Source organism: Solenopsis invicta, chromosome 5 (genome assembly GCF_016802725.1).
Source record: "Solenopsis invicta isolate M01_SB chromosome 5, UNIL_Sinv_3.0, whole genome shotgun sequence".
Classification (NCBI taxonomy): domain Eukaryota; kingdom Metazoa; phylum Arthropoda; class Insecta; order Hymenoptera; family Formicidae; genus Solenopsis; species Solenopsis invicta.
The window spans coordinates 985,284-998,860 of record NC_052668.1 but is presented as its reverse complement, the minus strand read 5'-3'; the positions used below and the strand labels follow the sequence as shown (position 1 = coordinate 998,860).

Here is a 13,577-nt window from a genome sequence, read left to right as displayed (position 1 = left end):
GTACGGTTTTGTTGAACTGAGGTTATATTTTATTACTGAAAGCACGAATGATAGAACATGCAGCACGGTAAATGCACATTTGTGCATACGCAGCGAAGTACATCGACGGACATTTGATTAAAATATGGAGTTTTAGAGATTTATAGTAAAAATTCACAAAGAGTTTGTAAAATTTATTACTTGCGCGTAAAAATAATCCATTAAAATAATTGTTTAATAAATATTTTATTGAATTTAACTTTTTATTAAACTGTCTAATATGTATTTGTACATGCACTTCATGGCATTATTTTGTACTTTATTTAGTGGAATGTTGTGATAACTCTTTCGGTGTGTATATGGATGCACCTAATATAAAATTTTTGATTAATTTCTATATTTTACTCGAAGATTAATGACTTTCACAGCTTTTATACTGAATTTACTCATTAAATAAAATTAATGTTTTAGCCCAGAAAAATCTCGAAAATTTTGGAGGAAAAATGATTTTTCTTTACTTTATTTTTCCAGGTTTTTTTCCTTTAAAATAATGTCACTTGAAAATCCTTCGCATCAACGGTTTTAAGATTTCTTTCACATTTAAAAGTTCTAATCAGTAAATTAGTCATCAATTGAAGCTATTAACAGTAATCATTATCATAGCTTTTTCCGGAAAAAAAACAAAGTTGATCTGATTTATTTTTCCGGAAAATTAAGAACACTAGTGTTTTATTGATATAGAAGATTTTCGTAATTTTCGAAAAAAGAACCGATTCTTTTTCTTCAATTTTACCTTTCGGTAAATTAAGAACGCTAGATAAGATAGTAGGAAAGTTATCGGCGTGCACGTTGTCCATGAATATTTTTACATTCAATTGTCGCGGAACATACGCGACCTTGATCGATATGCACCGTGTTATATGTATATATATCCTGCAGATAATGTTCTCTTACAAGTTTAAATATAAAGTTACGCTTTGCAACGCCGACAATCAGTAACGTAAAGAATGTCTAGTGTATCATGCCCGTGTAGTTTGTTAAGTAATTTGTCAGTTTGATTAAACTCAGGTGACATAGTAATTTAACAAACAGTTTGTTCTAGTAGAAAAAAAAACCAGGTAAGCTTAGCAGTACTCTTATTATGCCGAGTATTGGAATTAAAATAAAGTTCTATGCTGATGCACAAACTGAAACGCCATACATAGTAATACAAGTAATATATAGTCAATAGTAATGTGATTTATGTCACATTTTAATCATTGAGTATTTGTTGTGCTAATAACATGTTGGATTTGTGTAATATCGGCAATTTATGTGACTGTTTGTATTAAAATTAAACCAGGGGAGTTTAATATCTGGATTATCATTAATGAAAGTTTATTAATTTTACATTACGCAATATGATATCTAAAACTATGGTATTTTTCTTCTCTCAGTTTTTAATCTTGCTGCACTGAGAAAAAAGTTTATTTGGATACTTATAATGAAATATTTATTTATGGTGTATAAGTGTTTTTTTAGGAAAAATATAAAGAAAATGATGGTTAAATTACATTAGTGCTTCTTATATTAAACAAATATTTATATACATTTAATAAATATTTTCATTGCAAGTATTCAAACAAATGTTTATTAAAATTTAGTAATTTTTTCTTTCATTGCCAGTGTGAGACGGTCAATATCATATGTATACTTTCGTAATTAAAGCTAAACAAGTCTGAAAGTTTTGGCCCGTTGTCAAATAAAAAAAAAATTTATTTTTAATTTGTCCATTGTATAGATATCATAATTTTTTTCCGGACGTATAATAAGTGTAGAAACAAAACTGTGGACTTTGATTAATATTTTGAGGATTTATCTAAAAGAAAAAAATAAATTGTACGTTTAGTTTATTAATTTTATATTTATATTAGCTGTTTACCTTGCATTATTTATATTTGTCTCTTTTGTAACATTGATAATAATAAAGATAAAGAAGAAAAAAATATTATTTAAAGTAAAATGTAATTTTTTCATCTCTTATTTTTAAAAATTTATAAAATTGCTTTTAACGAAGACATGCTTTTATATTTCTTTTTGTATAAAGTAATTTCTTTTTGGATGTACATACATAATAAATACAATATAATGAGAACAAAGTTTTTATTATATTGTATTTATTATATGCACAGAAAAGAAATTACTATACAAAGTGACGTATAAAATGTCTTTGTTAAGAGCAATTTTATAAATTTTTAAAAATAAGAGATAAAAAATTTATTACATTTTACTTCAAATAATATTTTTTTCCTCTTAATCTTTATTATTATTAATGCCATAAAAAAAGACAATTATAAAATAATACAAGATAAACTAATAAATATAAAATTAATAAACTAAACGTACAAATTATTTCTTTTCTTTTAGATAAATCCTTAAAATATTAATCAAAGTTCACAATTTTGTTTCTACATTTATTACATGTCCGGAAAAAATTTAGACTTTGATCAATATTTTGTGAGAATACATTTTTAAAAAGATTAAAATTCTTTGAATTTGTTTGATTTTTGCAAAAATTTTATTACTTATTATCAGTGTTTGCTGTTATTTATATAAAATTATCTAAATAATTATCTACATAAAAAAATGGCTTTATCTTATCTTTAGATGATCAGAATATAAATTATTTTTATCTTATCTTAGGTTTAAAAAAATGTTATCTTTATCAAATTATCTAAGATGACGTGTAGTGGGATTACAAAAATCGCATCTACAAAAACCACAAGTCGATCTCACGTTGTCGCAACAACTATTATAATCAAATAGCGTTTTTGACTGAAGGCGAACCCGGGTCAGATTCGACGCCAAAATATAATACATCATTGCCATCATCGGCAGCAGTAGAGCGCCTCTTCAGTTGCGGACAGCAGATATTTGTACCTCGTAGAAATCGATTATCGGACAAATTATTTGAAAAACTATTATTTTTTAAAAATAATGATTTATAATTTCCTTTTCATTTATTAATTATTTTAACCAATAAATGTTCAATGTTCAACTAATAAATAGAAGTTTTATAAAAATTCTTCTGTATCCTATGTCCTTCCTTAACAGTTAAATTATCTTAAAATTATCTAGATAAAACAATGTGTAAATTTCTTTTATCTAGATAAATTAAATTTAAATCATCTTTATCTTATCTAAGATAACTTTAAATGTAATTTATCTTACCTTTATCTAGATAATTTTAAGTTATCTAAGCGCAACACTGCTTATTATCACAAATAAAATACAAAAACTTAATAAATATTAAATTTTAATAATTCCTTTTTTTGATTTTCAATTTATCTTTTTAATCTTTTTATCTTTACATTTATATATTTATACAACTAAATGTTTTAAATTATATAAAAATTTCTTGTTTATTAAACTAATTTATGAGTTTATAATATTAATGAACACCTTAAAAGTTTATTATACAAACTTTTAAAAAGTATTATAATATAAATTGAAAGAAGAAAATAGCGGGCAAATTTGATAAAGAATCCAAAATCATTTTAAATGTATCTGATAACGTAATGTACAACAGTCTCCGCTTTTAATAAATCAAACTGTTCGTTGGACGAAATTTTGATCGAATCAATTTTGATTTGTGTTTGTCACGTGTGATATACAATTAAATTAAAACTTTAGTCGTTTTAAATATAAATCTGATTTTATATGACATACTATGTGTCTAATGAATCGATTTAATTAATTATTCATCTAATTGAAATGTTATAACAGAACTTACGTTCTGATCGATATAATAGAGTAACGTCATAATTATAATTATAATAATTATAATTTTCCTCTGTTTTCAGGTTCATGGTGGTATTGGTGTGCCTCATATTTAGCGTTTTGTCAACGATAGACCAATACAGTAACTTTGCAAACGAAACTCTGTTTTGGATGGTGAGTAGCTCGTGTTCATTATCAAGTACAATAGAAGTGGTATATAGTGCATAACTGGACAGTATATTAAAAGCATCTCTGGGTCAAATAATGTCAATAATACTATTTAAAGAAATACTGCAGAACTGCTAGATTAAGACTGTTCTATCGCAACCGCATCGATTGCACAGGGGGAGACATACATTTGACATATACAAAGTGTATATAGGCCTACGACAAACGACCTTTCATCTAGGAATTCTTTTGATTAATTCGGAATTTTTTTTTTTAATATCAAAGTAAGTCATCATTGGTCGCAATTTAAAGATCTTTTCTGTATTCAGTGTTATATATCTTCTACATTTATATATATTTTCTATATATGTATTTTATATATCTTTTTGTTTTAATAATATTCACATTTAGAATTCGATAAAATTCTCGCTTAAGTGTTCTGCAATTTATCGTTTTTATTTATTTTTGTAACAGAATTTTAATTTACATTTAAGTATTTTTGCATATTCTTCATATTTTTATGCTTTTTGTATTATTTAAAACGTAATGTTTTATTTCGAGGAAAGAATTAATGCTGAATGTTATCCTGATTGCAAAGCCAAACGTTAAACATTGACAATGATTATGAATTCATCGAAACAAGAGTCTTGTAAGAAAGTTAAAACAAACTTCATTTAATTAGCCCATCAAAAAGAACACTTTAGATTTGTTGGTTTGCCCAAGAATAGACTTTACAATAGTTTTCTCTCTCGGCGAAAAACTTTTTCTTTTCTTCACCACCGAAGCTGCACAAATAAAATTAATTTCTTCTCTCGTCTTTTTATCATTTAAAGAGGAGTAAATTTAACTCTGTGAAAGTTTACGGACAAAATTTCACAGACTGTCACTGATACAGAATGAGTGTCGTTTACAAATTGGTATTGCATATTAGGAAAACTTTCACTATTAAATATTAAAGGATGAAATTTAAACCAATTCCTTCAGTTGAATTATATTTTGGTATTTTTATTTTCTATGTGTGTTGAAATTTATTATTCTATCATGAAACACGTTAAAAGATGAACCTCATCTGATCAATCCATTTCTGTGGTTGAATTGCTTAACTTTGAAATAAACAGTGTCCATATTAATGTAGTATATAAGTGCTAATAAATAAAAAATACAAAATAAAGAATATTACAATAAAAAACAGAACTCATCTCATAGATGTATAGATATAACTCTGTAATTTCTATAGTGTTTTATGATAAATTCACTTGTCATTATACCTAGCTACTATCAAGAATGAACATTTATCTATCCATGGGATCTGTTTCGTAAATACATACTTTTAATAAAATCGTAAATAAACAGTAGAAAACAGAGAAAACTTATTTATCATATATCGACATGTAAAATAAATATTTCATGATGTTATAAACATCTTATAATGTCTTAAAATAAATATCTGATAAAAAATAATTGTATTTATAAATATTAAATACTATTTGCTTTCTTATATTTTTTAACAAAATATTTATTTTAAATAATATTTTTTATATAAACACTCCTTAAATAAATATTTCTGTTATTGCTTTTAATTTAAACTATTTTTCTCAGCACTGAATTTAACATTTCTTGAATTAAATTATTTAACTCCATTGTCTTAGATAAATTATCGACATACGTAAGAGCAATGGCGATAGGAATAATTAAAAGAATAATTAAAAATAACTCAAATTGGGTAAAATTCGACATTACAAATTTAGTAGCGTTTGCTCGAGATACTTTCTCACCTCTTCCCACGCACATGCGAGGAAAAAAGCTCGTATAAAACACGAAGCTCGTTATTGTCCTGGATTATAAAGAAATATTGTATAAACTAGTTTTCAAGGACCCACTTCATTGCGGTTCTAACATTGACGTCCTCGTTTTTCTAGAGCATCCCGTTCATACAACGGCGTTAGTACAATCGATACAATAGCCACCCACCGTCCATACACTACCGCGTTCGTTGCATATTCACTTTAGGGATGATTAGCTAATGTCCATAATAATTTATGGAACAAAACTATTCCCCTGCATTTTCCTCCCACCGATATGTTGGATAATTACACTAGCTTATAGCTCAAAATAATCTTAAACTAGACAAAGTACTTCCCATAGATTTTTAAATACTAAAAATAAAGCCGCAAACCAAATTTCAATAGGTTTTCGAAATAATTAAGGTTTAACATGTAAGAAATCTTTGACATAACTGACATTTTTTTTGTAAAATGAGATTAACATTATCTTGAAATTCTGATGTATCCTTTAATTTCAATATCTTATTTTTTAACGTTATTTAAGAGCAGAGTTTTGCTAATATTGTGCAGCTTGAATTTTTTGTCTACGACATAATGGAAATTTATTTTTATAGTTTATATTCATTCGTCAGTCCTTAGCTCTTGTCAGAGCGTAGTGACCCCTCAACGTATTTCTTCTTTGATGTACGCTGTTTAGAATGTACACAGATATACGAGACCTACCGGTCTAAACGCCAGTTTCGAATGGCCTTATCTAAAGGGATTCTCTTGGCAAGATACTCTCGGTGGTTTACCATTGCCTTCCGAGAAGTAGCGATTGATTAAAATCAAATATGTTTTGAATCAGTGGAATTTGAATCCGAATTTTCGACACAGAGAGCAGACGCACGAATCTCTCTGTGCCACGATCGCTTCATAGTTTATATTAGATTGATGAAATAAACTGTCGGATTTTTGAAAATTGGTATCACTGTCTTGATCATATAAGTTTTATAGCATAACCTTATAGGGTAAAGTCGCCTATTATGAGATACTTTTCTTTAAAGGCTTATAATTTATTTAATTTATACCATTAACTCTTACATTTATATCTAAATTATAGTAAATGTATTTAAGTTTTATCGCCAAAAGTTAGCAACTAATAATTTTTTATCAAAACTGCTTATTTTGCTGGTTCAAAAATGAGGTTTCTATTGTGAGACACAAAGATTTTTTTATATGAGATGAGTGTTATGGACCTTACTAAGTTCAAATTAGACTCCAGATTCAAAATCTAATTGATTAATTAAATGGCTCTTTTGATACTCAAAAACTTTCGTACGTAACACTTTTCTCCAAAATTTATTCTCTTCGAGATATATATTTTGAAGTCTCATTGCTAAAGCTGAAAGCCATAACTTTCAAGCCTCATAATTCGAAAGTCTTCAATGAAAAATTTTATTATAGCATTTTGGAAAGCTCTTGAAGTCAGAATATGTAATAATAAATGGATTTTTGTGTGCCTCATATTATGAGTTCCACGCTTTACGGTTTCACGATTATCAAATCTAATATTTATAAAATAAGCAAATTATCTCATCTCGTATTTTTTTATTAATACTTTATTCTATCAATACATGCAAAATTGTTATATTTGTTATATTTGTGTATTTTATAATAAACAAGGTTTAAAGATTCATTTCAATAAATTTCAATAAATCTTAGCAACATCTAATTAAAAAAAATTTTTTTTTAACGACTACACGCATGATCTAATAATGAATTTTTTACTAAATAGATTTTACCCGAAGAGCAATAAATTTATGGTGGTATCAACCACATGCGTTTGTTAATGTAGCAGAAAGCTCACTCATATTAGGAACTTGTCCCGTAATGGGCGACTTTACCCTATATATTTTAATTGCCTATTATTGTAGTTATATGAAGCTTTTTCTTAAAGAAGCATTTTTGTTACTATTTTTATATAAAGTCCAAGAAGTATAAAATGTACTAAAACTTGTATGATTTTTATGTATGGAATTTTTAAAATCAACGCTGCACTGTTTTTTCATTAACAGAGTGTTTCCTTCAAAAATTTTATTAATTTACTGCAGTAATATTACTACCAAAGAATTTATTCAAAAGTTAAGTAATTATTTAAAGGTAGGGACCACCCTCCAATAATTTTGACTTTGACATATGTTGTCAAGGGTATGGCCCTGAGTAACCTTCAATAAGTTTTATGGGAATGTGGAACCAAACTTATTGGAAGGTGGTCCCTATCTCTGAATAATTACCCAGTTTTTCTATTATAACGTCTAAAGTATTAAAGTTAGATTTTATATATATATATATATATATATATATATATATATATATATATATATATGACCTTTTTTGTAAAGCTTATCACGAACTTCACTTTTTGTTCAAGCTTTTTTTTGTAAAATGAATATTTTCTAAAATAATAAAAAAAAAAGGTAAATAATTACCCAAACTTTATAATTATTACCCAAACTTTATAATTATAACTTTTTAACGAAGGGCGAACGACGGCTAAATTTTGTTGGAGGTTACTCAGGGCCATGCCCTTGAGAACATATGTCAAGGTCAAAATTATTGGAAAGTGGTCTCTATCTCTAAATAATTACCAAGAATTACAGAATTTTAGTAAAATTTATATATATATATATATATATTTTTTTTTTTTTTAAACTTTAAACGAAATAATCAAATTATTCTTTTGAAAAAAGCTTCACGAGTATAATTGCATTTTTGCACATTAAGCTTCAATTATTTCAGATACTTTGGACGTGTTAAAATTTGATTTTTTGTTTCATCTCTTTTGATTTGAAATAATTTAAATATATTTTTTGTAAACTAATATTACATCGATTATATAACACTAATTGAACTGTTACTCGTTCAACTAGTATCAAAAGTCAAAAAGTTGAGAGATCAATTACATTTCATTATTGTTTAGGAAATATGTCTCGTGGTATTCTTCGGAGTCGAATATCTGGTACGGCTATGGAGCGCGGGCTGCAGATCCAAATACATGGGCTGCTGTGGACGGCTACGATTCATTCGGAAACCGATTTGTATCATAGGTGAGTTGCTGACATTTGATTTCTCTCAGCGGCAAGCCGCGATGCAATGCGGCCGAAATGCAGCACGACTAAAATTAATCTGATATTTGCATTGTCCGATCGACCGGCGAAAAATGGAATCGCGACAATCGTCCCTTTGTTTCGCACCACATGTACAAGACCGTTTGTGACCGTCACTACCGTCTAACTTTGTGATATTAAGCTCTGGCCCTAATATCGAGTCCATTTTGCTAAAATCAAGATTGCGGGCGCTTTGTATCGCAACCATCGTTCTGTCGGATGCGTTCCACAAATGGAACACAAGCGAAAGGCGAAATTCCTCCCTTAATTGAAGACTCGCTTAAAATTGATTACTTGGCCTCTGTTTCGCAAACTTTGTAATTACATTGATAATAAATGCGCGATCGGGGCTTTAACAGCGAAAACAGAAAGAAACGGGCAAATACTTTCTTCTAAATTATTATCCGAAAATTAAAGTGCTACTCAAATAAAAGATTTTCAAAACTTTTATTGCAAAATTTTTATACACAGAAGAAACAAAATATTAGTATAGGATTAAAACTAATAGAATGATTATTGTTAAAAACATAATTTTTTGCTTATACAGGGTGTCTGACAATTAATGATAAATCTTTCGTATGTAGGTAAAATGGACCAAACTGAGTCGAAAAGTCCTGCACCACTTTGCAATCCTAGTAATAGTTAACGAGTTATAAATTAATAAAAATTCCGAATTAGTCCCGCCCATCGCCAAATCGCGCGATCAAGATTGCCAAGCGCGCAGGAATGTTTACTGCTTGCCCCAGAACGGGATCCTAGCGTTACGCGCCATTTCTGCGTAGCCGTTGCCGCTCCTTACAACAAGCAGTAAACACACCGCCTTGCATGCTTGACAATCTCGATTGCACGCTTAGATTTGGCGGTGGGCGGGACTAATTTGAAATTTTTATTAATTTATAACTCGTTAATTATTGCGAGGATCGCAAAGTGGTACAAGACTTTTCGACTCAGTTTGGTCCATTCTACCTACATACGAGAAATTTATTATTAATTGTCAGACACTTTTTATCTATATAATTTAATCATCTTTAAGAGGGCAAGATCCTTTGGAGGATAAAAAAAATCAATTTTTTAAAAATTGCATTTTATGAAAGTATATACTTTTCAGAATCAACTCCTAAATTTTTATCAAAAAAGTTGAAAAATTATGGAAGTTATAACATTTTTTTTGAAGCGGAAAAATTTTTACATGCTGCATTTCTTTTTAATTTTATTTCATTATTTTCCAATATAATAAATACACTTTATTTTAAAGTGTCTTAGCAATGCTTCTGCCCAGAAATTACAGAAGACTAATTTGTAGAATAATTTTTCCATTTTTCTAAAACATAAATAACTTAAGGGGACAGGATTCTTTGGAGGGTTAAAAAAAGGCTACTTTTATAAATTGTTTTACAAAAACTATATGAGCGATTAATTTGAAATTTTGCACACATATTTATCTATATTTTATTGTTAATCAGGAATTTTTCCAAGTAAAAATAATGAAAATTGTAATAATTATAGTATTGTTTGCGCGACGTGCCCAAGCGCGCATCGTCACTAGTTTGAAAAACATAGATTCAAGAAAAATGCGCTTAAAGTTTTTTTTAAATTTAAAGTTCTTTTTTTTTATGTTAAACCTTAAAAATTTTGAGTAATTTTTTAAAATTTATTTTGACATACACAATAATTATTTTAAAAATAGTTCAATTTTAATAATTCTGGTTCCAACGATAACCAAATATCTGTAAATTAAGAATCTTTTTCTATTTGTTGTTTAAGATAACTGTATTTCAATAATTATTTAAAGGATACAATATGATGATTTTGATAACAAGATTTTATGGTCACCATGAGACGATGCGCACTCAGACACATCGCGCGAACAATATTATAATTATTACAATTTTCATTAATTTTACTTGAAAGAATTACTGATTAACAACAAAATATAGATAAATATATGTGCAAAATTTCAAATTAATCGCTCATATAGTTTCCGTAAAAAAAATTCATAAAAATAGGGTTTTTTGACCCTCCAAAGGGTCCTGGCCCCTTGAAAAATTTAGTAATCTTAAATTTCACCAAAAAATTGTGTTATTTCAGTATTTCAATAATTATTTAAAGGATACAATATGATGATTTTGATAACAAAAATACTAAAAATTTCTAACTTTTGGTTAGAAAATATTATTGTTTTTAAACTGTGTATTCATGAAAACTATTATTAAATATATTTTTCATAATAAAATTATACAAAATATCTACATATAAGCAAACTACGTTTTAACGCTATATAATCTTATTTCAATACTTAACATTTCAAAGAAACATTTTCAAATTAATTAACATTCTTTTTCTCTGCATATAATATATTTAATTACTTTATGCTCGTGTGCAGATTATTCAGAACGAGAAAATTCTTTGTTACCCAAATTTCGTTATACTTCAATAATCGTGCGTAATTATACATACCTGCAATTTGCGTGGATCAGTATTTTTAAATGATATGTTTTTGAATCGATTTTACATCGTGTTTTAGACCGCGTGGTAAACAGTACTCTAGATTATCTGTTATTTTCGATTTTCGCTCATTCCTTTTTTTCAACAGTTATCTCAAATAATCGAGAATATACCGCATTTCATTTTGCCCACAAGAGAATAATAATCGTCCGCAGAGTAGAAAATGGAGCATTATTGTTAACAGGCTAGCCGCGGAAATGCGACAGAGATTACAGCTATTCTGGCAATTTCGTAACGTGCGGATGGAAAGAGAGTTGTTTTTAATCGTCAACAATGTGTATCGTCGACGAGTTTTGCACATAAATGGTGGTGTCGGATGAAACACTAATCGGATTATGTGCTTTGCTTTCATCGGTTGCAATTGGTTATACATAGTTAATCGATGCCCAAAAGTATTTATTTTGACATACACACACATGCACACAAGAATAAATACTTTATTTAAAAATTGAATATGAATGAGAGTGTATTATATATACATGTATATTAAAATAAATATTGTAGTGTGTGTACGTGTGTGCGCGTGTGCATTATACTACATATGTATTAAAAATTTTTCTACATATGTGTGGATGAATTATGTATTGGGCAAAATTTAATCAATTATTGATTAATATTATAATTAAAAAATGATTAATAATTATAATTTAAAATTTAATTTTTGATTATAAATATTTTTCATACAAAATATTTTATTCTGAAATAAATCGTAAACATTAATTAATAACATTTTTAATTTGATTCAATAAAATAAATCGACTAAAATTAATCGTATGCAAATATAATTAATTCAATCGGTTGAAAATATTTAACTGCTGCTATTTAAAAGTTAACTATTAATTTTAATTACTGATTTATAGCATTGATTGATAGCTGAATAACATGAATTTGCATTATAAATAAAATAATTATAAATTTATCGACCAATGTTAATTTAAACATTTTTTTTATATAAAAAAACGTTTTGTAATTTTTTAACAATTTTTGTAATTATACTTATAATTTTTGAAATACGATTAAAAATAATGATTATTATTTTTAACAGTTGATTATTACTATTTTTTAATTAATAATTGATTTATTTCAATAATTGTTTAAATTAATACTGATTATGCTTATTATTAATTTGTAGTGAATTACTTTAGTTAAGCAAAAATTTAATCAATAAATTAACAAAGTTGCTTGCCAATTATTTTCATTAATTAATTATATTAACTACTTATATATATTTTTAACTATGTTAATAAATAAATGGTTTAGTGTTTATCACGTGTTATACACTCTAAGCTGTCGTATGTATCACACTCTGATCTATTGGAATTGCATGCTTTCTTGGTTACTAATAAATTATTATTGAATGACACTTTCTTCATTCGTTTTTTTTCAGATTTAATCGTCGTAGTAGCGTCCATGGTAGTCTTGTCGGTAGGAAGCAACGGACAGGTATTCGCCACTTCCGCCATCAGAGGCATTCGGTTTCTACAAATTCTGCGAATGCTTCATGTCGATCGTCAAGGCGGCACGTGGCGACTTCTGGGTTCGGTGGTTTTCATACACCGTCAGGTATATCTCTACAAAAATTTTTAATTATACAAGAAACAGACTTTAACAATGATTTTAATTTAGATAATTTGCTCCGAATAATGCTCACTTATTAAATTGTTGTACTTTTTTAATATTCTATTTATGAGAATATTGAAATATAAATCAGAGGAGAATAAAACTTTAATCATTCACAAAAATAAAATATATAGAATTCTTTTATATAGAACATTTCTAAATGAGTAAATAAGTATCAACTGTTATAACAATCAAGATCTGGAGCTTGATGTCTTATATTATTTTAAATAGATTATACAGGATATATACACCTTGTATATAATATATATTACTTGTAGATTATATATATATATATATATATATATATGTGTGTGTGTGTGTACACACACATATATATATATGTGTGTGTGTGTGTGTGTGTGTGTGTGTGTGTGTGTGTGTGTGTGTGTGTGCACACAAACACACACACACACACGCGCGCGCACACGCACACGCACACGCACACGCACACGCACACACTCAATACATATATATTTTTATATATTATATAAATGTTCAATACATTTAATGTATGTAATTGAATAATGTATATACGGAAAGAACAATTTTAATGAAATATAGATCTGAAAATAATTATGTACCATTAAAAAATGTATATTGGACATTTAAGCTG

General features: G+C 27.5%; 1 protein-coding gene across 8 annotated transcripts in view; it reads left to right on the top strand.

The window, feature by feature from the left end:
* The window catches only part of LOC105202915 (potassium voltage-gated channel subfamily KQT member 1), a 91,270-nt gene that overhangs the window by 32,011 nt on the left and 45,682 nt on the right, over positions 1-13,577 (top strand). For all 8 annotated transcript variants that reach the window (XM_039449670.1, XM_039449664.1, XM_039449663.1 and 5 more), the window contains 3 exons: positions 3,822-3,912; positions 8,653-8,779; positions 12,732-12,907. In XM_039449670.1, the coding sequence (XP_039305604.1) occupies positions 3,822-3,912; positions 8,653-8,779; positions 12,732-12,907 (394 nt within the window). The remainder of the gene's footprint in view (positions 1-3,821; positions 3,913-8,652; positions 8,780-12,731; positions 12,908-13,577) is intronic.